Genomic DNA, 26,501 nt, shown 5'->3' on the forward strand with positions numbered 1-26,501 from the left:
TGAGTTATAAAGCATCATGCCAAATAGACTTCCTTGCTGAGCTTTGAACCTTTTTGTTGTTGTTTTTGCACATTTGCAGAACAATAAAAATAAGTGATGGATAAAATAGAAATAGCATTCACATTACATTACTCTTATGAAAGCTGTCAGTGCAAGAGTCTAAACTTCGAACAGTCACCTGAAATTACCAGTGTCACCCTCAAGACCTTGGTTTTTGTGTTACCTAAATTGTTGTCACATCAAACATCAAAAGTGTAACTCAGAATTCACTTTCAATAAATATAGGAGCTTTTTAGAGATTAAAAAAAAAAAAAGGTGGCCACTCCATTTCACCTACAACTTAGTGGAGTAAATCAGCACTATTCCTTTGCTTGGTTCATATCTTTTGATTCACTGCTTATGAATCCTGGTCCGCTCCACTGATTTTACTGGAGGTATCTAATGTTTTGTTCAGGACAAGTTAGGTGAGAAAAGGGCTTATCCACCATATTATTGCCTGGTGTGTGTCTGTCTCTGCAGGGCAGCCTGGCAGGCTTTCCCTTTAAATTTAATTTTTTTTTCCTTGAAGAAATACCCACACATTTTTCTCCCCTTTTTTATTTTACTTCTGGGGTCCCCTCCCTTTGGTGAACAGTGATGGCATTGGTGAATTAGGCTGGCTTCTTTCCTTCTGCAGTCTCCCCAGTTCCTAAGCCCACACAGCCTAGTGGCAGTCATCCCAGAGAACTTCAAGTGACTCCCTTATAACTGCCAAAATCTCCTTCAAAGTAAAAAAATAAAATAAAATAAACATAGCTGGGGTTGATTCTCTGCACCCATTCTCACAGAATTAATTAACAGGGTTGACTAATCAAAATGCTACAAGAAAAATACAAAGAAGGCAGTATAGCCATCTTCAATATGACACCTCAGATTCTACATCACTCAAGGAAAGAGATTTGTTAGAATCTGACTCTGAAGAATCAGATTCCCTCAGAGAACAGCCTATTTCCTCATGAATATTTTAAAACCGCTGTAAGGAGACACTGATCTTAGTTGTACCTCCAGAATAAATCAAGCAGAAATCCAGTCTCTTTATAGGGGAAATATTTTCCCTCCAGCTCAAAAACTGAAACTTATTTCCCATCAGTGCAGTTGTTGAGGAACTGATCGGTTCAGAATGAAAATAGCCATTGAAAGAGAAGTGCCTTAATAGACATCTCATGAAATATAAATTCCAGGACCAAAAAACCCTACCTACTGTTTGGTGCAGATACCAGGGATGTGGCTGTGACTGCTGAGGCAAAATAAATGGTCATGCCCATTGAAAGATTCTTCCCCTTCCCCACTGAGAAAGAGGACAGGAAAATAGAATTCTCATTGTGTAGGAATAATTAAGCCACAGGTGAATCTCTTCTGTCTGGCCATCTATTTTGCTTGAATATATCTAACATGGTTTAGAGGACTGCTCCCACTGAAAGACAAAGAGGCAGGAAGGTTATCCAAAGTTATTTCCATCTCTTTTTTACTATACAGAAAAGGTCTGGAGTGATCAGGCCCTTGTTGGACATCAAAGATCCTCAAGTACAGGGGATTCCAAATGGAGACTTTCACACTGAGTACTTATCAAAAGTGATTTTCTCATTCCAGTTGGGTGCATGGATGTGTCTCAAGATTTGCCGTCTCTCACTCATATTATCATTAGAGGCCCTATGTTTTGACCAGTCACTCATTACCAAACTTTGCTCCGTAGAATGTGAATGTAATGCATTCCAAGATCACTTGCTCATTTGGCATATGAACGAGATCCACAGAGAGAGCGTTCAGAACACTGCAGGAACAAGGATTTTTCATCAATAATTAGAAAAGCCTCCTACTTTCCACTCAATTCTACAGCTGGGAGTAATCATTTATACTTCCAAAGGCATCACATATCTCTTAGCAACCAGTCTGACAAATTAAAGTCTGTAATCTCAAAGATTCACTTTGGAAATACTTGTGGTCTCTTGTTGGTACTATGTTAACCGTATACAGTGTATTGTATATCATATTGATATGAAATTTAAGAATGTGTGTTCTTATATTTGAAGCCCTAAAATGGTTTAGGTCTTGACTATTTGAGACCTCCTGCCTCTCTAATGTACCCATGTCTGTTAGTCATGTGAGGTGCTTCCTGGGATGGGAGGGGGTTACTGGGGATTTGTGGGGCTGAGGAGGCCTTCGCAGTGTGATTGTGATTAAGCACCATATGTGTTGAATACAATAGTTGTGTGTTAATTTTGTTGCACCAATAAAGTGGAAACCAACTGGAAGCATGGAGTAATGCTTGATTTTGATAAGTTGCTGTGTCTGTGGTATTTAAACAGTTACACAATTTTAAGGGCTTGAGAGAGACAGTAATAAATTGAAACAAATGAAGTTACTTTGCTATTTGGCCATTTAATAATTGGCACTCTAGTGGCACTATGGGCCAGATTGTCAAAATACAAGTATTCGGTATTCATGCAAACAAACTCTGTTGCATGCACTTAACCCACGATTTATGCATATAGATAAATGATTAAGCACATGCAAAACTGTGCATACTGAAAATCTGACCCATACTGTTTAGGATTTTGCATTACTTTATGTGCAGTAGATGTTATGTGCTGTGTGTATGCCGTCTGATGTAGACGAGGCAAGTGTATAATTGTTGTTGGTGCATGTACCTATACAATTTGGAAGGAAGACATTTTAACCAGATCTGCTCCTTTAGAATTGTAGATAAATAGCAATGGAGAGCAGCATTTTCCATATAAAATCCTCATGGTAGTTGGGGGGGAGGTATTAGGGAAGAAATCATAATTAGATAGTTCTGAAAAAAAGATTTTCAGATACTAGAAATTAGAAATAATTTGTTAGAATTCAGAAGTAAATGAATTATTAGGGGATCTATTTTTAGGTTTAAATGAGAAATCACCTGTTTTTCTCTCATGACTTGCTGCCATGTTACCTAGGCTGTTTGATGACATGACATTCTGGGCTAATTACAAGGCCAGTGATTCACATTTTCAATGCTGGCTGTCAAGCAGTCTCTTAAATAAGACTGGGTATTGTGGATAAACAACTAACACAACAAAGGGGCCATTCTAGTTCCTGCCACTGCAGCCACCGGAGGAGATGATGGCCCTTGCAGTTTTGTTTGTAAACATTTTAAAAAAAATTTAGTGTACAATTTAATGAAACATACTGGATTATGTATATAAGATGTAACTGTTGATGCATATCTCTTAGATTTTTTTCTTTCAATAAACATCTTGAAGAAATTACCTTAAACAAAAACTCTAAACATGTCATCCCTCTATGCTCTTCCAGGCTGCATGTAAATCTAAAAATAGAAATTTCAGTCTGAAACCCACCAAATTGCTATTGTGTTATTTTATCCATTTCAAAACACAAGAAAACAAAAAAAAAATACCCCAAACCCTGAATTCAACCAAGATCAAACCCTAAAATCAGTTTTTGAAAATTTAGTAATAGTATTTACCTACATGAAAAAAACCTCATTGTTTTCTGTGTCTTATTTGCATCCAACCCAATAGATGCAAACATACCAAAGCAGTCTGGAAAAAGTTTAACTCTGCATATTTGTTATCTCAGTGCATTTTTGCATTTCATTGCCAAAATAAAGAAAATGAAGATTTGAGTACCTTGAAATGTATATAACCATGTCTGTCTTTGTTTTGTACCGAACATGCTGAGTGTGCTGATGGCATTCAATAAACTATAAATATTATAAACTAATTGTCATCCTCATATTCCAGGAATTGTCAAGTTGTGGGTGGAATAAGAAAGAGAAGTACAGTTCTGCACCAAATGCAGTTGCCTTCACAAGAAGATTCAACCATGTGAGTTATTATAATAATGGCAACATGATTGTATGTATCAGTGTTAAAAATCATCCAAGTGGAATGTTTAATCTATATATTTTTGTCATTCACTGCCAAATATTTGGGGATTGACATGCCTGTGATGTAAACGGCTTGCTTAGGTGCAACAGTGTGATTACTGTAGAGCAAGTCAACCTTGCAATAATTCACATTTGCTTTTTAGTCCTGCTTGTTTCTATTAAGCTTTTTCGTTAAATAACAAATTTTGATGAATAAGATAAGGAAAAGATATTAAGTAGGTTTTCCCACAGATGTTTGCTGTACATTTCCTTTCATAAGGTGGTCTGGATGAAGGGTTTAATGTAAAATGGGTTCCTGATGCAATAGAAACATTTTCCCATTTATAGGAATATTTACTGTCTTTGATTTGTGTAGCAGTTCTTGTCCCAAAAAACGTGGTGTTGAATTCCATCAGAATGGTTACATTTTTACTGTGCTTCTGAGAAGACTGTTGAAAATGTGGCTAGATGGTTATATACCGCTGTTAATCCCAAATTATGAAAGGCAGTGGAAATCTGACCACTAAAAGCAGTTGGCTAAAGCTTGTTACAAATCGCAAACAGCCTGTCTGATTGTGCTAAACTGAATTGCCAGTGAGTCTCCTGTTCGACATAATTTATCAGCCAGACTGACCTGAAGAAGAGCTCTGTGTAGCTCAAAAAACTTGTCTTTCACTAACAGAAGTTGGTCCAGTGAAACATATTACCTCATCCACCTTGTCTCAGCCAAAATGTCTCCATTTGCTCAAGCTTATGAAAGTCAGTTTGTCTTCTTTATTCAGTTTTTATTTGAAAATGCAACTTTTTATGTAAGTCCCTGATATCATGTTAAATAATTTAGTTGTCTGAACAATTACTTGAAATTAGGACCGTCAGATGATTTAAAAAAAAAATCATGATTAATCGTGCGATTAATCACACTGTTTAAACAATAGAATACCATTTATTTAAATATTTTTAGATGTTTTCTACGTTTTCAAATGTATTGATTTCAATTACAGCACAGAATACTAAGTATACAATGTGCACTTTGCATTTATTTTTGGTTACAAGTATTTGCATTGTAAAAAAACAAAAGAAATAGTATTTTTCAGTTCACCTAATACAAGTACTATAGCACAACCTTTTTATCATGAAAGTTGAAATCACAAATGTACAAAAATACCTACATTCAAAAATAAAACAATGTAAAATTTTAGAGCCTGCAAGTCCACTTAGTCCTACTTCTTGTTCAGCCAATTGCACACACAAACAAGTTTGTTTACCTTTGCAGGAGATAATGCTGCCCTCTTCTTGTTTACAATGTCACCTGAAAGTGACAACAGGCGTTCGCATGACACTGTTGTAGCCAGCGTTGCAAGATATTTACGTGCAAGATGCACTAAAGATTCATGTGTTTCTTCATGCTTCAACCACCGTTCCAGGGGACATGCTGATGACTGGTTCTGCTCAATAACTATCCAAAACAGTGCAGACCGACGCATGTTCATATTCATCATCTGAGTCCGATGCCACCAGCAGAAGGTTGATTTTCTTTTTTGGTGGTTCGGGTTCTGTAGTTTCCAAATCAGAGTGTTGCTCTTTTAAGACTTCTGAAAGCAAGCTTCACACATCGTCCCTCTCAGATTTTGGACGGCACTTCAGATTCTTAAACCTTGGGTCAAGTGCTTTAGCTATCTTTAGAAATCTCACATTGGTACCTTCTTTGCGTTTTGTGAAACCCTCAGTGAAAGTGTTTTTAAAATGAACAGCATGTGCTGGGTCATCATCCAAGATTGCCATAACATGAAATATATGGCAAAGTGTGAGTAAAACAGAACAGGAGACATACAATTCTCTCCCCAAGGAGTTCAGTCACAAATTTAATTTACGCATTATTTTTTAATGAGCGTCATCAGCATGGAAGCATGTCCTCTGGAATGGTGGCCAAAGCATGAAGGGGCATTAGCGTATCTGGCACATAAATACCTTGCAATGCCCGCTACAAAAGTGCCATGCAAATGCCTATTCTCACTTTCTGATGACATTGTAAATAAGAAGCAGGTAGCAATATCTCCTGTAAATGTAACAAACTTGTTTGTCTTAGCAATTAGCTGAACAAGAAGTAGGACTGAGTGGACATGTAGGCTCTGAAGTTTTACATTGTTTGGTTTTTGAGTGCAGTTATATAACAACAACAAAAATCTACATTTGTAAGTTGCACTTTCACGACAGAGATTGCACTACAGTACTTGTATGATGTGAATTGAAAAATACTTTTCTTTTGTTTATCATTTTAACAGTGCAAATATTTGTAATAAAAAATAATACACACTTTGATTTCAATTACAACACACAATACAATATATACAAAAATGTAGAAAAACATCCAAAGTATTTACTAAATTTCAATTGCTATTCTGTTATTTAACAGTGCAATTAAAGCTGCTATTAATCTTGATTAATTTTTTTGAGTTAATCATGTGAGTTAACTGTGATTAATCGACAGCCGTACTTTAAATAGCTATATCTCTGGACCCCTTGGAACTCTATTATTATGTAACTTTTTTTAATAATGCCATACTTCTGTATATCAGATGCAATAATTCTCCCCTCTGTTGGAGTCTCTCAGGGTTCATTAAATTCACTCCCTCCCTCGATGTGGAGAAAAATATGCAACAGCTTTTTGTCTCCTCCGCGCCCCCCCCCCCCCCCCCCGGTTATGAATTCTATGAACTGGGTTTTAGACAAAACAAAAACAAGTTTATTAACTACAAAATATAGATTTTAAGTGATTATAAGGGATTACCCACAAATAAAACAAAACACAATTTAAGATTAATATACTAAAGAAATTGGTTACAAATAGCAAATTCTCACTCTAAATGATGTTTTAGGCAGATTGCAGAGACTTGCTTGCAGCTTAAAACTCCAGCTATTCCTTTCACCTATTCCAAACAACCTCTATCCTGGGCTCAGCCCTTCTTCTCACGACCCCTCTCAGCTCAGTCTCTATTTCTCAGGTGTTTCCAGCAGCCTTATTTCTTGGGCTGGGAATTAGTGAAGAATAAACCACGATGATGTCACTCTGATATCACGCTTATGTGACTCCCCTGCCTTAAATAGTTTTTGCATATGGTGAGAATCCTTTGTTTCCAAGTTTGATCCCCACCCCCGGTCAGTGGAAAAACGCTGATATTCCAAGATGGATTCCAGTACCAGATGACTTGGTCACATGTCTCTGTTGGGCCATAGCAGCCATGACTCGGAGGCTGTTTGCAGCGTCCCCAGGAACCCAAGAAGGTGGGAGATTAGCATCTTCAAAGACCTATTGCTCTCTCTAATGGCTCTTTCTCACAGTGAGCCATCTAGACTGATTGCATTCTGTCTGGTGGGTGTTCCCCCTGTGTAAACCCACTTGTAATATTCCTAACTTCAGATATAGAAATGATACATGCATACAAATAGGATAATCATATTTAGTAAATCACAACCTTTCCAATGATCTCACATGTCTTATGTTGCACAAAATACATCATAATCATGCCATACTCCTATCATAACAATATCTCTATGAAGGATACGGGGGCGTGCACAGGCAGCTCTATGTCAACTTAACTTTTGTTGACCAAACTTTGCAGTGTAAACATAGTGTAAAGTTCTCTGATGAATTTCAGTCTACTGCACATAATCATTGTTGCTTCCAAAATACTATCAGCAGACCAATACTGCTGAAAAGCATCTGTAAGTGATTTAATACTCCCTTCCCTGCCAAAATATGAAAGCTGGCCATGACTTCCTTTTGAAGGCTTGGGGCAACCTGGAACTGGGGTACAGCTGAGCCCTCTATCTTACCAACCAGGGCTCCCTCTCACACTCTGATAATGTGACAAACTGCAAACCCCTCCAGGACTTGCACTCCCACAAACATTCACAGGCATGGACACACCCAGCTGAGTTACGTGAATGCTTTTACGAGCCATCCATGAACCAACAATAGAGAGACTCCAGCCAGTGCCACCCCAGTCTAGGACTCCAGAGCTGTACCGTCTTGCCTTGATCAGAAGCCTGATCAGTGTAAATTCATTACCCAGTCCACCCCTCCCTCAATGCGGAGAGGACAATGCACCAGCCCCTGTGCCTGAGCAGATTTTTCTTTACACTTCAAGCAACACACTGTTTTAGGTAAAAAATATAAAACAGATTTATTAACTACAGAAAGGTAGATTTTAAGTGATTATAAATAATAGCACACAGATCAAAGTTGATTACCGAAGAAATAAAAATAAGAAAGAATTCTGAGTTCTATAAGCTAGACAGGATTTGAAACTCACCCTGATAGACAATACAAGCAGGTCACAGATCTTCCACACACAGGCTAGAAATCCCTTCAGCCTGGGACCACCTCCCCAGTTCAGTCTTTGTTCTCCAAACGTGTTTTCAGGTGTCGAGTTGTGGGGGGAGTGAGAACAAATTATGTCAATTCCCCCTTTTATAGCTTCTTCCCGCTTGCTGGAAAGATCTTTTGCTGTGATGTGAGTCAAACAGCTTCCATTGTGCACGTGCTATCTCTGTTCCTGAGGTAATCCTTGTGGGTATGTGCATTCCCCTTAATGAGCCATCAGTGCTGTCTGGCATCTTCATTGTTGTACGTAAAAGGCTGGTTGTGGGTGTTCCCATCCTCACAACATACGTAACTTCATATACGATAGCACATACAATCCAACAGGATATTAATGTTTAACAGATTAAGACTTTTAAAATGATACCTCACAAGGCATATTTTCTACAAACACTTCATAATTATATCACCATGGTAAATATGGGGGTGGTAGTGTGTTGCTTTTGGGTACAATGTGTCACAATTGATCACACAATTTCAGTGTAAATTCAAAGGTTAGAGAAAGTTTAACGAGATACATTATACCCGATAAAGACAAACTAGGAGAAAGGCAGTAATTGTATAGATTATTTAATTTTAGCCTAGCTGAGTTAAGATGACACAGCTCCTCAAAAAGACTATACCAGTTCAATGATGCGAGAGCCAGATGGGAGCTATTCTCTGTTGAATGGGGTCTGATGTAGGGTGGGGTTTAGAGGAGATGGAGCTAGAACTGCCATGAAAGGAGGAAGTGGGTCACTTGTCGTTCCTTCCCCCCCATGCTGCTTATCCTCCAGCCACAGCTTCCTTCCCCTATTCTCTGCTATCCTTCCACACAAACACTCCACTCACTCACCCCATGTTAGCCCTATCATCTCTTCTAGTAGCTGCAAGTAGATGTTGAGTAGGCCAAGAAACTGAACTAAGCCTAGAGTGTCCCCACAAGTGAGAGGTCCGGTGGTTTTTTAAGGTGAGGGGAAGACGCCTTCTTTAGATACTGCATCGGTAAGCTCAGTCAGAAGTAATCCTCTAACAGGGTGACCAAGCACCTTAAGAGGCTGTCTGGATTTTTGTTAATTTTTAATCTTCTTCCTCGGGGGTTAGTTTATAGGTCTGGGAATTATAGCCAAAATACACATCTCTGGAAACAAGGCATCATCATCAAGACCAGTAACTGCTGCAGCAACAGGAAATTGTATAAAATGGGATGCTAAAGAGGGGAATAGAATCAGTAAAAAGATGGAAGTGAGCCAGTAGGTTGTCTGGCACTTGCCTGTTCCAAGTACTAATGCTGACACCCCCCGGAGATGCATTTTGTTTGGTGTTTATTTGGTGTTTGGTTGTTCTGGACCTTCCCTCACCCCCGCCCTAACCCCTACCCCTCAAGTTAGGGAAGAGAAGATTCATTAAAGGAATTTTAATCTTTATCTGACTACAGCATAAGTGTTATAAGCCTGTTCAGGGCCTTTGACATGTGGTGTCCGAGTGGGAGAAGAAAGCAAATACAACAAAAACCCCTGGCAGCCTCTCAACCACCCTGTTGCAGGGCCCAATTACTCTCCTTTACCACCCAAGAAGGGCAAATATCTGATTTACAGATAGTGGGTCATGTGTCCTTCAGTACATCTAAAAGACCATGTAGTGTAAAGGGCTAAACTCAAAGAACAAAGACAGCACATTGGACTTTGTAGGTCAGTGAGATCTGTTTCCTGAGAAGCCTTCCTGAATATGGCTAGTCTTTTCAGCAAAGGATAATAGTTCCCGGCAAACAATGGTGCTAGATTCTGCTGTGGAATGCAGATAATTAAGCTTGATGAAGCATATAACCACTATGAATCACAAATTAAGATGTTTGGTGTAATGGAAATAATAAGAGCCTGGTAGAAGAGGAAACATGACAGGACAATAGGAAATCTCCTGGAGAAGACCATAAATTATTCCAACCATTCTACTAAGGATGAGGTTACAGAGAGGGAATTAACAGAAATAACAAGCTACACAGCCATGAACCCACAGATTAATAAAGCCATATACTTGTGTGCATGAAGAAAACTTTTGATCTCTTCATTTGCAGCACTGGAAGATCAGCTGTATTACTTTGGTAGAGACAGGACATAGAATCCTCCTCAAAGCTAATAGTTTCCTCCATTGTCTTTAATTGTCCCACAAGTATTTGTTCAAAGGTTGCTTCCCTGCTTGTTTTTTCCCCACAGGCCCCTGTTATGCTCCTACAGAAAAGTCTTTTATAACCCAATTTACGATAACTTTACTGACCAGGTCACATACAGAGTTCATAAAATTATTACATCTCCGTCGTCTTAGATTATATAGAAATTCTGCATATGTCACAGTAACCACATAAATTTATTATTGTAATCCTTATGCTGTGTCTCCCCTTCATATCTAACCCTCATGATTCTTGTTCGTTATGTTTGAATTTTGTTAAGTTTTTTGAGTCAGGAGCACCAGTTGTTTTTTTTTTGGGGGGGGGGGGGGGGCGGGGTTAGGCTTAGGGTAAGTGGTTTCTGGTAAACAGCTAGCAAATTTGAACCCTCAAAAATAAGTACCCTGGCTTGGTAGGTGTTACTTCTCATTCTTTGCATTTCCTTCTATTTGTATGTAGACCAACACGTGCATGCGTACACACATCAAAGGAAATGAACGGAATAAAAGGGCAGAAAATTCCCTTCCTGAAATTCATTTCTTTACAGTAGCCAGTGAATTAAAACACACTTTATAAAGGCCTCACTTGCCTAGAAAGCAACACATTGACAAAGGAATCGTATGTGAGCACAAATAAATAGTGAGGTGTTTCATGAGATACACTATCAGCATACAGTCTACACACTATGAAAATGTTTGAGAACCCATCATAGGCAACTCAGCAAAAGAACATTTTTAGAATAGACCTTAATGAGGAGTTGTTGTTGGCTTGGTTAACTGGGTTTAGAAGGGTATTCCAGGCATACGGGGCAGCATGAAATAGGATACAGCAACAGGAGAATGAGAAGAAAACAAAGGAGCATCAAGGATTGGATTCACTGGTGTAGCAGAAGGAGTAGGAGAAATATAGGTCAGGCTGTGTGATGGAGAATCTTGAAAATGAGATCAATGTGGTAAGCAATGTACTGGAAATAGAGGTATTCAAGGATATGGGCAGTGTAGTCAGAATGAGATCATGTTGGGAATGACATTTTAGATTGGGAGTTAGGGTGAAGCATGCTAAATGTTCAAACCCCTTGCATGGACAGGCAGTTCACCCTTTTGCATAGCCAAGGGAGGATATTTTAAATAGTGTGAAAATTCACAGGAATTGGTCACATCTGTAATATGGGGAAAGAAGGAGAGGAAGAGAAAAGTCTGTGGTTTGAAGGCCTACATGACAGTGAGGATTCTTTTTTAAACAGACTATTAGTGAGGAAAAGTTAGGAGCTTGGCTTTGGCCTCAATGAACTGAAGATGAGACAACAAGCAATCATAGAATCATAGACTATCAGGGTTGGAAGGGACCTCGGAAGGTCATCTAGTCCAACCCCCTGCTCAAAGCAGGACCAATCCCCAATTTTTGCCCCATATCCATAAATGGCCCCTTTGAGTATTGAACTCACAACCCTGGGTTTAGCAGGCCAAAGCTCAAACCACTGAGCTATCACTCCCAAGAGGGATGAGAGAGTGTGAGGGGAGATTAATGGATAATAGTTCTGGATTGAAGACTATCTGAGAGTCATCATCACAGAAGTGACTGTAAACCCTTGCAAGAGGACGAGGACACCTGAGGTTAAAGTGTAAATGAACTTATGCTGTGCAGTTCTCTGTGCAGCACAAGACGGTATAATTTTGGGTTTGCACTCCAGAGGGGGGGTGTACACTTGAATACTGCTCAGTTCCTTAGCTGATCTCAGCATGTGTGTGTAAAGCTGTAGCTGCGTGTGCCCCTACCTGTATGTGTGCTGGTTAAGTGCAGTCTGACGCCTGAGGGAGGGCTTGGCTGGCTTGCCTCAGGGATACAGTGTAAAGGGAGCCCAGGCTGGTGGGTCAGGTGGACTCAGTGGTACCACAGTTCCATGTGGCACCCCGGGGGAAACCGGTCACCCCACCAATTTTTATTTATCACTCAGGTGCAAGCACATTTGGGTGCTTGTGCTGGTTCTGAGCATACTCACCCCAGTTGCATGCACTGATATAAAATGCAGAGCAATACAAGTAGGTATTGCAGTGTACCCCTTCCTGCTGTCTAGATCAGTGTCTTGTGGGACATTTTCTCAATGCTTTGTGGAATACCATTGGTTCGCCCAGGTTGTCAGGGAGATAGGGATCAAATTCCCACCATGCCACTTTCTCCATTTTATAAGGCTTTCCACAGCCCATAATTTTCTTGTCACTTTTTACAACTCCCACAGTCCTGTGCACTTCTTTTTGATATCCACCATCTTTCTAGCAGAAGCATGGACCCTGCACAGCTCATCACAAATCCTGAGAGATGCAAACACAGGATGCATTATCCTCCTGTATTTGAAGAACTTGAATGAATATTGCTACAACCAGGATTGCAATGAGGAAGATGCAGAGATGTTCAAGTGCAGTGGCCGGAGGCAACTGATGCTACAAAAATTGTCAGGCTGCCGCTGACTTTCATATAGCAGTGCCATTTGGTGGATTGCTGCTTCTGGGCCCAAGAAACAAGGACTGATTGTTGGGATCGCCTCATAATGCAGGTTTGGGATGGCAAGCAGTGACTGCAGAACTTGTGGATGTGAAAAGCCATATTTTGGATCTGTGCGCTAAGCTTGACCCAGACCCCCAGCTCAGGGGCACTGTAGGGAGAACTGCACTCATAGTGGAGAAGCAAGTGGCGGTCACACTCTGGAAATGTGCAGCGCTGGATTGCTGTTGGTCAGTGGGCAATCAGGTTAGAGCTGGATAAATGAATGACCCCATTGTGGATTTTCCAGTTGCGATCATTTAAGTGTCTACTTCTGCACAGGACTGTGACTGGGTAACATACAGGAAATAGTGGCTGAGTTTGCAACAATGGAGGTTGCTCAAACTGCTGTGGGGTGATAGTATGCATATCCTATTCTGACACCAGCCCATCTTGCCACTGAGTACATCAGCGGGAAGAGATACTTTTCCGTGGTTATGGACGTTCTAGTGGTTCACCGGGGGCATTTCAGTAATACTTGTGGGATGGTTGGTGAAAGTACATGATGCTCTCATCTTTAAGAACACATGACTTCTCAAAGAGCTGTAAGGAGGGATGTTCTTCCCAGACCAACGGATTACCCTTGAGGATGTTGAAATGCCAATAGTGATTCTGGGGAACCCAGCCTACCCCTTGTTTCACTGGCTCAGGAAGCCTTACACTGGCCACCTGGATAGCACCAAAGAAAGATCCATCTTCTGGCCCAGCAGATGCAGAGTGGCTGCTGAGAATATGCTTCTGGTAGGTTAGAAGGGACACTAGTGCTGTTTATTCACTAGCTTGGATCTCAGTGATCAGCTATACCAAAGGGATATTTGCATGTTGTGTACTGCATGATATCTGTCAGGTGAAGAGGGGGAGAGCTACCATGAGGCTGGAGGGGTGAAGTGGACAGACTAGCGGCTGAATTTGAGCCAACCATGGAACAATACAGTTAAGGGAGGCCTTAAAAGACAGTTTTAACAGTCTGCTGCAGTAGTATGGCTGATGCTTTTATGAAGTAATGTTTCCTGTGAGTATGGAGATTAAACAGCAGGAGGCAATAATCCACCCATATGAGTTCTGTACTGCTTGGTGTAAACCAATAGAGATACTCATTTTCCAAAATAGAATTTTGCACACAATAAAGAAACAGACAACAAAATTAAAGTGCTAACAAACAAAGCTGAAATCTCATTACTTCAAAGCGGGTTGTAAAGATCTCTGAAAGGAAATGTAGCAACGTGATGGAGCAGCAAACTACTCATGTTTAAGACATCAAGGAGCAGTGGGACAGAATATATATGCAATTTTGACAGAAAATGGGGATACTCAGCTCATTGATAGCATTGATCACAATACCTTGAGCATCTTAATAGAGTTCCTTAAGAAGAAGCATCAGATGCACTAGAGCAGTCATTGCAGCCCAGTCTCCACTTAGTGCCCATTTGGTACAAAAGGCTGAAAAAGCATCTCCATCCTTCTACCTTAATGAAGATCGTCTAAGTCAAAGCTTTGCAGTGTCTCATTGAAAAGTTTGAAATCAGGCCTATGCACAGAGTAGCAGTTTTCCTGCACCCGCGAACGTAGGGGATGAATTGTTTTCACTGAAGAGACACAGGAAGATTATCAAGAAACTAAGGGTATGTCTACACTACGGAATAAGGTCGAATTTATAGAAGTCGTTTTTTTAGAAATCGGTTTTATATATTCGAGTGTGTGTGTCCTCACAGAAAACGCTCTAAGTGCGTTAAGTGCATTAACTCGGCGGAGCGCTTCCACAGTACCGAGGTTAGAGTCGACTTCCGGAGCGTTGCACTGTGGGTAGCTATCCCACAGTTCCCGCAGTCTCCGCTGCCCATTGGAATTCTGGGTTGAGATCCCAATGCCTGATGGGGCTAAAACATTGTCGCGGGTGGTTCTGGGTACATATCGTCAGGCCCCCGTTCCCTCCCTCCCTCCGTGAAAGCAAGGGCAGACAATCGTTTCGCGCCTTTTTTCCTGAGTTACCTGTGCAGACGCCATACCATGGCAAGCATGGAGCCCGCTCAGGTAACCGTCACCCTATGTCTCCTGGGTGCTGGCAGACGCGGTACGGCATTGCTACACAGTAGCAGCAACCCCTTGCCTTGTGGCAGCAGACGGTACAGTACGACTGGTAGCCGTCATCGTCATGTCCGAGGTGCTCCTGGCCACGTCGGCTGGGAGCGCCTGGGCAGACATGGGCGCAGGGACTAAATTTGGAGTGACTTGACCAGGTCATTCTCTTTAGTCCTGCAGTCAGTCCTATTGAACCGTCTTATGGTGAGCGGGCAGGCGATACGGACTGCTAGCAGTCGTACTGTACCATCTTCTGCCGGGCAGGCAAGAGATGAGGATTGCTAGCAGTCGTACTGTACCATCTTCTGCCAAGCAGCCATGAGATGTGGATGGCATGCAGTCCTTCTGCACCGTCTGCTGCCAGCCAAAGATGTAAAAGATAGATGGAGTGGATCAAAACAAGAAATAGACCAGATTTGTTTTGTACTCATTTGCTTCCCCCCCTCCCCTGTCTAGGGGACTCATTCCTCTAGGTCACGCTGCAATCACTCACAGAGAAGGTGCAGTGAGGTAAATCTAGCCATGTATTAATCAGAGGCCAGGCTAACCTCCTTGTTCCAATAAGAACAATAACTTAGGTGCACCATTTCCTATTGGAACCCTCCGTGAAGTCCTGCCTGAAATACTCCTTGATGTAAAGACACCCCCTTTGTTGATTTTAGCTCCTTGAAGCCAACCCTGTAAGCCGTGTTGTCAGTCGCCCCTCCCTCCGTCAGAGCAACGGCAGACAATCGTTCCGTGCCTTTTTTCTGTGCGGACGCCATACCAAGGCAAGCATGGAGGCCGCTCAGCTCACTTTGGCAATTAGGAGCACATTAAACACCACACGCATTATCCAGGAGTATATGCAGCACCGGAGCCTGGCAAAGCGATACCGGGCGAGTAGGTGACGTCAGCGCGGTCACGTGAGTGATCAGGACATGGACACAGATTTCTCTGAAAGCATGGGCCCTGCCAATGCATGCATCATGGTGCTAATGGGGCAGGTTCATGCTGTGGAACGCCGATTCTGGGCTCGGGAAACAAGCACAGACTGGTGGGACCGCATAGTGTTACAGGTCTGGGACGATTCCCAGTGGCTGTGAAACTTTCGCATGCGTAAGGGCACTTTCATGGAACTTTGTGACTTGCTTTCCCCTGCCCTGAAGCGCATGAATACCAAGATGAGAGCAGCTCTCACAGTTGAGAAGCGAGTGGCGATAGCCCTGTGGAAGCTTGCAACGCCAGACAGCTACCGGTCAGTTGGGAATCAATTTGGAGTGGGCAAATCTACTGTGGGGGCTGCTGTGATGCAAGTAGCCCACGCAATCAAAGATCTGCTGATATCAAGGGTAGTGACCCTGGGAAATGTGCAGGTCATAGTGGATGGCTTTGCTGCAATGGGATTCCCTAACTGTGGTGGGGCCATAGATGGAACCCATATCCCTATCTTGGCACCGGAGCACCAAGCCGCCGAGGACATAAACCGCAAGGGGTACTTTTCAATAGTACTGCAAGCTCTGGTGGATCACAAGGGACGTTTCACCAACATCAACGTGGGATGGCCGGGAAAGGTACATGACGCTCGCATCTTCAGGAACTCTGGTCTGTTTCAAAAGCTGCAGGAAGGGACTTTATTCCCAGACCAGAAAATAACTGTTGGGGATGTTGAAATGCCTATATGTATCCTTGGGGACCCAGCCTACCCCTTAATGCCATGGCTCATGAAGCCATACACAGGCAGCCTGGACAGTAGTCAGGAGCTGTTCAACTACAGGCTGAGCAAGTGCAGAATGGTGGTAGAATGTGCATTTGGACGTTTAAAGGCGCGCTGGCGCAGTTTACTGACTCGCTTAGACCTCAGCGAAACCAATATTCCCACTGTTATTACTGCTTGCTGTGTGCTCCACAATATCTGTGAGAGTAAGGGGGAGACGTTTATGGCGGGGTGGGAGGTTGAGGCAAATCGCTTGGCTGCTGGTTACGCGCAGCCAGACACCAGGGCGGTTAGAAGAGCACAGGAGGGCGCGGTACGCATCAGAGAAGCTTTGAAAACCAGTTTCATGGCTGGCCAAGCTACGGTGTGAAAGTTCTGTTTGTTTCTCCTTGATGAAACCCCCTGCCCCTTGGTTCACTCTACTTCCCTGTAAGCTAACCACCCGCCCCTCCTCCCGTCAATCACCGCTTGCAGAGGCAATAAAGTCATTGTTGCTTCACATTCATGCATTCTTTATTCATTCATCACACAAATAGGGGAATGACTACCAAGGTAGCCCAGGAGGGGTGGTGGAGGAGGGAAGGAAAATGCCACACAGCACTTTAAAAGTTTACAACTTTAAAATTTATTGAATGACAGCCTTCTTTTTTTGGGGCAATCCTCTGTGGTGGGGTGGCTGGTTGGCCGGAGGCCCCCCCACCGCGTTCTTGGGCGTCTGGGTGTGGAGGCTATGGAACTTGGGGAGGAGGGCGGTTGGTTACAGAGGGGCTGCAGTGGCAGTCTGTGCTCCAGCTACCTTTGCTGCAGCTCAACCATACACTGGAGCATACTGGTTTGGTCCTCCAGCAGCCTCAGCATTGAATCCTGCCTCCTCTCATCACGCTGCCGCCACATTTGAGCTTCAGCCCTCTCTTCAGCCCGCCACCTCTCCTCCCGGTCATTTTGTGCTTTCCTGCACTCTGACATTATTTGCCTCCACGCATTTGTCTATGCTCTGTCAGTGTGGGAGGACAGCATGAGCTCGGAGAACATTTCATCGTGAGTGCATTTTTTTTTCTTTCTAAGCTTCACTAGCCTCTGGGAAGGAGAAGATCCTGTGATCATTGAAACACATGCAGCTGGTGGAGAAAAAAAAAGGGACAGCGGTATTTAAAAAGACACATTTTATAAAACAGTGGCTACACTCTTTCAGGGTAATCCTTGCTGTTAACATTACATACATAGCACATGTGCTTTCGTTACAAGGTCGCATTTTGCCTCCCCCCACCGCGTGGCTACCCCCTCGGCCCTCCCCCCTCCCTGTGGCTAACAGCGGGGAACATTTCTGTTTAGCCACAGGCAAACAGCCCAGCAGGAATGGGCTCCTCTGAGTGTCCCCTGAAGAAAAGCACTCTATTTCAACCAGGTGACCATGAATTATATCTCACTCTCCTAAGGATAACACAGAGAGATAAAGAACGGATGTTGTTTGAATGCAGCAAACATACACTGCAATGCTTTGTTCTACAATGATTCCCGAGTACGTGTTACTGGCCTGGAGTGGTAAAGTGTCCTACCATTAAGGACACAATAAGGCTGCCCTCCCCAGAAACCTTTTGCAAAGGCTTTAGGACTACATCTAGGAGAACCGCGAATGCCAGGGCAAAGTAATCCTTTCACATGCTTGCTTTTAAACCATGTATAGTATTTTAAAAGGTACACTCACCAGAGGTCCCTTCTCCTCCTGCTGGGTCCAGGAGGCAGCCTTGGATGGGTTCGGGGGGTACTGGCTCCAGGTCCAGGGTGAGAAACAGTTCCTGGCTGTCGGGAAAACCGGTTTCTCCGCTTGCTTGCTGTGAGCTATCTACAACCTCCTCCTCATCATCATCTTCTTTGTCCCCAAAACCTGCTTCCGTATTGCCTCCATCTCCATTGTAGGAGTCAAACAACACGGCTGGGGTAGTGGTGGCTGAACCCCCTAAAATGGCATGCAGCTCATCATAGAAGCGGCAAGTTTGGGGCTCTGACCCGGAGCGGCCGTTCGCCTCTCTGGTTTTCTGGTAGGCTTGCCTCAGCTCCTTCAGTTTCACGCGGCACTGCTTCGGGTCCCTGTTATGGCCTCTGTCCTTCATGCCCTGGGAGATTTTCACAAAGGTTTTGGCATTTCGAAAACTGGAACGGAGTTCTGATAGCACGGATTCCTCTCCCCAAACAGCGTTCAGATCCCGTACCTCCCGTTCGGTCCATGCTGGAGCTCTTTTGCGATTCTGGGACTCCATCATGGTCACCTGTGCTGATGAGCTCTGCATGGTCACCTGCAGCTTGCCACGCTGGCCAAACAGGAAATGAGATTTAAAAGTTCGCGGTTCTTTTCCTGTCTACCTGGCCAGTGCATCTGAGTTGAGAGTGCTGTCCAGAGCGGTCACAATGGAGCACTCTGGGATAGCTCCCGGAGGCCAATACCATCGAATTGTGTCCACAGTACCCCAAATTCGAGCCGGCAACGTCGATTTAAGCGCTAGTCCACTTGTCAGGGGTGGAGTAAGGAAATCGATTTTAAGAGCCCTTTAAGTCGAAATAAAGGGCTTCCTTGTGTGGACGGGTGCAGGTTTACATCGATTTAATGCTGCTAAATTCGGCCTAAAGTCCTAGTGTAGACCAGGGCTAAGTAGCTTGTCTCATTGCATGAGGAAAAATATTGCTGCAATGAATCTTACGCTGCTTTTGTCAGCTACACAGACTCCATCACCAAAGGAGACAAAATTGTCACATACAGAGTTTGAGGATTCGAATAACGAGCATGGAAATGATGATGAAGTGTCAAAGTATGTCACCCTGATGCTGACAAAGAATGAAAATGTGCAGCTGCTGGAGTGGAGGAGACAACAGAAGCACAATTTTCCTCTTTTTTTAGTTGGGTTGCACAGTTTGTGCATTCCATCCCTGCATCCAGTGTCCAAGAGAGCCATCTCAGTCTCTGGTTACACAGTTAATGAGAATCATACTTCACTTTAGCCAGGAACTGTGGATGATTTAATGTTTTTACACAGTAATATTTCAAAGAAAATCAACTGTTCCGAGAGAGACATCTAAGACGAAGTCCCGCAATTCAGGGCTGGTATAAGTCACAAGCTAAACAGCCGCCCAACTTTTTTATTTTATAGTTCAGTTTGTGATTTTGAGTATTATTGACTTGAGATGTTTATTTGCATTTTACATACAAAAATAATATATTTGTTCTGATGCCTGTTGTACAATAAGATGTTTAAAATAATAACATAGCAAGTGTGTGCATTTATGAAGCCATATAGCTTTCTTATACAGTATTGATGCATGCACATTGATGCTCCTCCTGAAAGGTACAGTGAGCTGGTGCATGAGCAGATGCGGATACATATGAAAGTGGGGTGCAGATCTTGGGTCAAATACTAGTTATTTATCGTGGACGCGGATCCAAATTTTTATATCCCCGCAGCTCTCTATCTGGAAGACCTCAATTTCAAGCCTCCTTATTTTAAAAGGTCTTCCTCACCACACCCCCCGGTATGGATATTCAGGGTAGGTAAACTTTAGCCAGGATGTCTTTTCCTCGGTTGTACAATTTTTCTAGGTGCTTTTAGCTAGTATTGTCTGGTTGGGGAGGCAGCCCCTCTTTGCCTGACTGCACCACAAATTGTGAGCACGGTTTTCTGTGTACGCTAATACATACATTCATAACCACACTCTTCATACATATCTCCTAATGACCATTAAGCTTAGTACATTACAAGCTTTCATAAAAAAAGTCTTATTCGCCTTTTATAATATAATAAAGTCATATATAATCTATTGATTCAGCTGCTTATTCTTTGGGGTTCAAACTCTCCCCTTGGGGTGCTTGGACCCTGATTGTCACAGGTGCAGAGAACCCAGCTGCTGCTGGTGTTCCAAAGCTTCCTGGGCCCATTTGCTGCTGGCCTGTTTACTGCAATAGAGCTAATCAAAGTCTCCTGTCACAGGGGAAGAAACAAGGCTGACACTCTGCAATCCTTTCAAAGATTTCTAGGTATATCTCCATGAAGGCTTCAAGATCTCTCAAGAGGATAAAAGGGATGCCCTTATTCAGATAAACAAAGTACGCTGCATGACCCCCTGCCTAGCCCAGTAAACCAAAGAATTGAAAAGTGGACGCTGAGTCTACTTTCTGATGCTAATCTGATGTGGACTGTGTAATAAGACTGCCATACTAATTTCTTTGAACTTATTCTGTTTTATTTTCTGACGTTATACTACTAAAGTAAGAATCAAAAGTCAATGCCTTTGTTCTGTAAATCCATGGATGAGATGGGCACCATTTTAAAATGGGGAATGATGGTAGAAGGGGATGTAGGTAGGAAGATGAGGTTTTGGGTAACGAAAGGCAAAAAAATTATTATAAATTGCATGTATGCGCTTAACGAGCTCCCTTCCCCTTCAGCAGCAAGTTTATCTGCACTCACCTGGGGGACTGGCTTGAATCTGGCAGAGTTTCAAACAGCTCCTGGGATGGTTTGAAACCGCTGCTGGGTTTCCCACCTCCAATTATCAGTAACCAGTTTACTTAAAAATTAGTGAAAACTGAGCTCTGTATGTAATGCTCCTCTGCCTGGCACAACGTTAGATAAACAGACTAGAACAAATCCTAACGTCCTCAGTCAGTTTTCATTCAGACAATTTCCCATTGACTTCAGTAAGGACTGAGTAAACACTGAGTAAAGAACCTAGGGTTTTGTCCGAAGTAGGTATTAGACAGTTTTGAAGTATTTGGAATATACATGTCTAATTCTGAACCTTCATTTGATGCCAGACTGATGTCAAAGAGCTGTTTTGCTTCATGATAGTGCTTTTAGTTCTAACCAAATCTCTGTGACTTCAACAAGAATACAGTACTTTAGGGACTTGACTTTCTCCTGGTACTGTTTTGTATAAACAAATATGGAACTGTAAAACTGCACAGTGTGAGGTTAGATAGGATAAACAAGTTTTTTTTTTATTGGAAGTAGACACAGGGATAGTGTCTGGTTATATATCCAGCCAGAGTCTGCAAGAAATAATTTATGTCTCAGAAGTCGAAGAAGCAGTACAAGTTTGGGGATGGGAAGAGTAATGTAGCATACAATGCTTCTATTTATAGTGTTTATTTTTTCGAACTCTGTAAACAGCAGTTGCATTACATCCTGCTAAACCTTGATCTTTTTTCAGCATTTTTAACAGTGTAACAAAGTAAAAGTTGCAAGATAAGGTACATCAGTGTTCGCTTGCTAATTCGTCATAAATAGAAAGTATTTTTATTTTTTGATATAAAAACTTTGTCAATTCTATTTTAATTTTAAAATATTTAAAGTGAAAGCTTGAAATGTTAATGCAGTTTTAGATATGTTGTATTTGGTAGCACCACACTTTAAAAAAGAGTGTTGCAGTAACACATTAGCTATAGACTTCATACCATATCACAGGGGTGGACAAACTGCGGGCTGCATCCGGCCCACCAGTTATTTAATCCAGCCCTTGAGCTATCTCTGGGGAGCAAGGTCTGGGGCTTGCCCTGCTCCAGCACTCGAGCCAGGGAGCAGGGTCGAGGGCTGCTCCACATGGCTCCTGGAAGCAGCAGCATCTCCCTCCTCCGGCTCCGATGCATAGGGGCAGCCAGGGGGCTCTGCTCTGCAAGCTGCCCCTACCCCAAGCGCTGCCCCCCGCAGCTCCCATTGGCCAGGAACTGTGGCTTGAGGTAAGCGCTGCCCGTAGCCCGCACCCCTGAGCTACCCTCCCACACCACAACCCCTTGCCCCAGCCCTGATCCCCCTCCCACCCTCTGAACCCGTAGGTTCCAGCCTCGAGCACCCTCCTACACCCCATACCCCTCATCGCCTGCACCCCCAGCCAGAGCCCTCATCCCCTCCTGCACCCCAACCCCAGTTTCGTGAGCATTCGTGGCCCACCATACAATTTCTATACCCAGATGTGGCCCTAGGGCCAAAAAGTTTGCCCATCCCTGCCATATAGTTCATACTACAAAAAGAAAAGGAGTACTTGTGCACCTTAGAGACTAACAAATTTATTTAAGCATATTTCGTGAGCTACAGCTCACTTTATCGGATGCTGTAGCTCACGAAAGCTTATGCTCAAATAAATTTGTTAGTCTCTAAGGTGCACAAGTACTCCTTTTGTTTTTGCGAATACAGACTAACACGGCTGCTACTCTGAAACCAGTCATACTACAGTAGAATCTCAGAGTTATGAACACTTTGGGAATGGAGGTTGTTCATAACTCTGAAATGTTTGTAACTGAACAAAATGTTATGATTGTTCTTTCAAATGTTTACAGCTGAACATTGACTTAATACAGCTTTGAAACTTTACTATTCAGAGGAAAAATTTTGCTTTCCCTTTATTTTTTTTTTAGTAGTTTACTTTTAACACAGTACTGTACTGTATTTGCTTTTTTTGTGTGTGTCTCTGCTGATGCCCGATTGTGCCCCTCCATTTCCAAACGAGGTGTGTGGTTGATCGGTCAGTTCGTAACTGGTGTTCATAACTCTGAGGTTCTACTGCAGTATATTAAAAATATCTCATTTGTGAATCTTCTAAGACTTTAACAAGGAAATTGTATAGTATAAATTACTTGTAAACATCAGCAATGATAAGGCATCAAACTGTGGACTCTAGAGTATAGCAAGGCCTTCCTACTTTAGGCCGTGATTTAGTTTAAATATTATGGTCAGATTTTCAGAAGTGCTGAGCATCCACAAATCCCATTGAAGTTAATGTAAGCTCCTAGTGCTCAGTACCTTTGAAAATCAGACCATATAGCCTTGTAGTAATGTAAACTTGTAATTAAGGTTGCAGTTCAACTTTGATTGTATCCATTTGTGGCCATTCATAACTGTCATAGATTTTCTTTTTGCCTTGGAACTGAAACTTTCCACTCTAGGAATGAAATCCTGGCCCCATTTAAGAGTGTGGGAGTTTTGCTATTGATTTCAGTGGAGCTGAAACTTAACTCAAGCCAGGTCTCAGCTCAAAAGTAAATGTTTTTGGGAAGTTTACACGCAACATATTCAGTTGTTTTTGAGATGGGTGATTTGGGGAAAAATACTTTCCCCATTTTAAAAATAGGCTTTCTACATACCTCAAACAGCAGAACTTTAAAGCTTACCTTCATACGTGGTTAGCTTTCAGTGAAGAAATCTGAGTCAAGGCTAGCTTTTGGGAGGGAGGAGGAAAGGGTTTAGGAACAACTTTCAAATGAGAAAATAGGAATTAGAAATCTGTGTATGCATGCAACGCACTTTTTTTTTTTTACTGCAAGTTTTAAATTATGTTATTGCCTAAAGTACTGTGGCGTTATATAATTTCGTACTATAAAACTATGAATTTAATCACTATCAAAATGATATTTTCTCTCTAACTACAGAATAGTGTAGTTTAAATTCTGTGGCATCACAGAAAAACACAATTTCATAACTTCATAAGCAGAATTTTTGTGTAGCTGTTGTAGGTCTTGCAGTTTATAGAGCTTTACAGAATAGAATTCTAAACTTCATATTGTAGGATAGCTATAATTTTTTAAAATGTAATTAAATTCAAATATCTACATTAATACAACTTAAGGTTCAAATATTAAAGTCAGGAAATTCAAAAGTCAAGGATCTTAAAGCAATATTAATATAGTCACATTTTGCATTCAGAGAAATGTTTTGAGTTATTAAGGCTTTTAAAGTAACAGCCATGTTAGTCTGTATTCGCAAAAAGAAAAAGAGTACTTTTGGCACCTTAGAGACTAACCAATTTATTTGAGCATAAGCTTTCGTGAACTACAGCTCACTTCATCGGATGCATACTGTGGAAAATACAGAAGATGTTTGTTTTTATACACACAAATTATGAAAAAATGGGTCTTTATCACTACAAAAGGTTTTCTCTCCCCCCACCCCACTCTCGTGCTGGTAATAGCTCATGTAAAGTGATCACTGCCCTTACAATGTGTATGATAATCAAGGTGGGCCATTTCCAGCACAAATCCAGGGTTTAACAAGAATGTCTGAGGAAGGGGGGAGGGGGGGGGTTAGGAAAACAAGGGGAAATAGGTTACCTTGCATAATAACTTAGCCACTCCCAGTCTCTATTCAAGCCTAAGTTGATTGTATCCAATTTGCAAATGAATTCCAATTCAGCAGTCTCTCACTAGAGTCTGGATTTGAAGTTTTTCTGTTGTAATATTGCAACTTTCATGTCTGTAATCGCGTGACAAGGGAGATTGAAGTGTTCTCCGACTGGTTTATGAATGTTATAATTCTTGACATCTGATTTGTGTCCATTTATTCTTATACGTAGAGACTGTCCAGTTTGACCAATGTACATGGCAGAGGGGCATTGCTGGCACGTGATGGCATATATCACATTGGTAGATGTGCAGGTGAACGAGCCTCTGATAGTGTGGCTGATGTGATTAGGCCCTGTGATGGTGTCCCCTGAATAGATATGTGGGCACAGCTGGCAACGGGCTTTGTTGCAAGGATAGGTTCCTGGGTTAGTGGTTCTGTTGTGTGGTATGTGGTTGCTGGGGGGGTATTCGCTTCAGGTTGGGGGGCTGTCTGTAGGCAAGGACTGGCCTGTCTCCCAAGATTTGTGAGAGTGTTGGGTCATCCTTCGGGATAGGTTGTAGATCCTTAATAATGCGTTGGAGGGGTTTTAGTTGGGGGCTGAAGGTGACGGCTAGTGGCATTCTGTTATTTTCTTTGTTAGGCCTGTCCTGTAGTAGGAGACTTCTGGGAACTCTTCTGGCTCTATCAGTCTGTTTCTTCACTTCCGCAGGTGGGTATTGTAGTTGTAAGAATGCTTGATAGAGCCCTTGTAGGTGTTTGTCTCTGTCTGAGGGGTTGGAGCAAATGCGGTTGTATCGCAGAGCTTGGCTGTAGACAATGGATCGTGTGGTGTGGTCAGTGTGAAAGCTGGAGGCATGTAGGTAGGAACAGCAGTCAGTAGGTTTCCGGTATAGGGTGGTGTTTATGTGACCATCGTTTCTGAGCACTGTAATGTCCAGAAAGTGGATCTCTTGTGTGGACTGGTCCAGGCTGAGGTTGATGGTGGGATGGAAATTGTTGAAATCATGGTAGAATTCCTCAAGAGCTTCTTTTCCATGGTCCAGATGATGAAGATGTCATCAGTATAGCGCAAGTAGAGTAGGGGCGTTAGCGGACGAGAGCTGAGGAAGCGTTGTTCTAAGTCAGCCATAAAAATGTTGGCATACTGTGGGACCAGGCGGTTACCCATAGCAGTGCCACTGATTTGAAGGTATACAGTGCTAATAAACGATGGTCAATTAACTAAGGCTTGAATAGAGACTGGGAGTGGCTAAGTCATTATGCAAGGTAACCTATTTCCCCTTGTTTTCCTAACGCCGCCTCCTTCCCCCCCTTCCTCAGACGTTCTTGTTAAACCCTGGATTTGTGCTGGAAATAGCCCACCTTGATTATCATACAGATTGTAAGGAGAGTGATCACTTTAGATAAGCTATTACCAACAGGAGAGTGGGGTTTGGGGGGTGTGTGGGGGTGGAGAAAACCTGGATTTGTGCTGGAAATGGCCCACTTCGATTATCATACACATTGTAAGGACAGTGATCACTTTACATGAGCTATTACCAGCAGGAGAGTGGGGTGGGGAGAGAGAAAACCTTTTGTAGTGATAAAGACCCATTTTTTCATGATTTGTGTGTATAAAAACAAACACACTTCTGTATTTTCCACAGTATGCATCC

At 42.4% G+C, this 26,501-nt stretch overlaps 1 protein-coding gene across 9 annotated transcripts in view; it reads left to right on the forward strand.

Moving 5' to 3' along the window:
* RALGPS2 (Ral GEF with PH domain and SH3 binding motif 2) overlaps positions 1 to 26,501 on the forward strand; it is a 277,132-nt gene that overhangs the window by 96,325 nt on the left and 154,306 nt on the right. For all 9 annotated transcript variants that reach the window (XR_007358002.2, XR_012669645.1, XM_048860736.2 and 6 more), the window contains one exon: positions 3,783 to 3,866. Coding sequence is in view for 7 of the 9 variants with exons in the window: in XM_048860736.2 (XP_048716693.1) it covers positions 3,783 to 3,866 (84 nt within the window). In the remaining 2 variants the exon portion in view is untranslated. The remainder of the gene's footprint in view (positions 1 to 3,782; positions 3,867 to 26,501) is intronic.

Source organism: Caretta caretta, chromosome 8, assembly GCF_965140235.1.
Source record: "Caretta caretta isolate rCarCar2 chromosome 8, rCarCar1.hap1, whole genome shotgun sequence".
Lineage (NCBI taxonomy): Eukaryota > Metazoa > Chordata > Testudines > Cheloniidae > Caretta > Caretta caretta.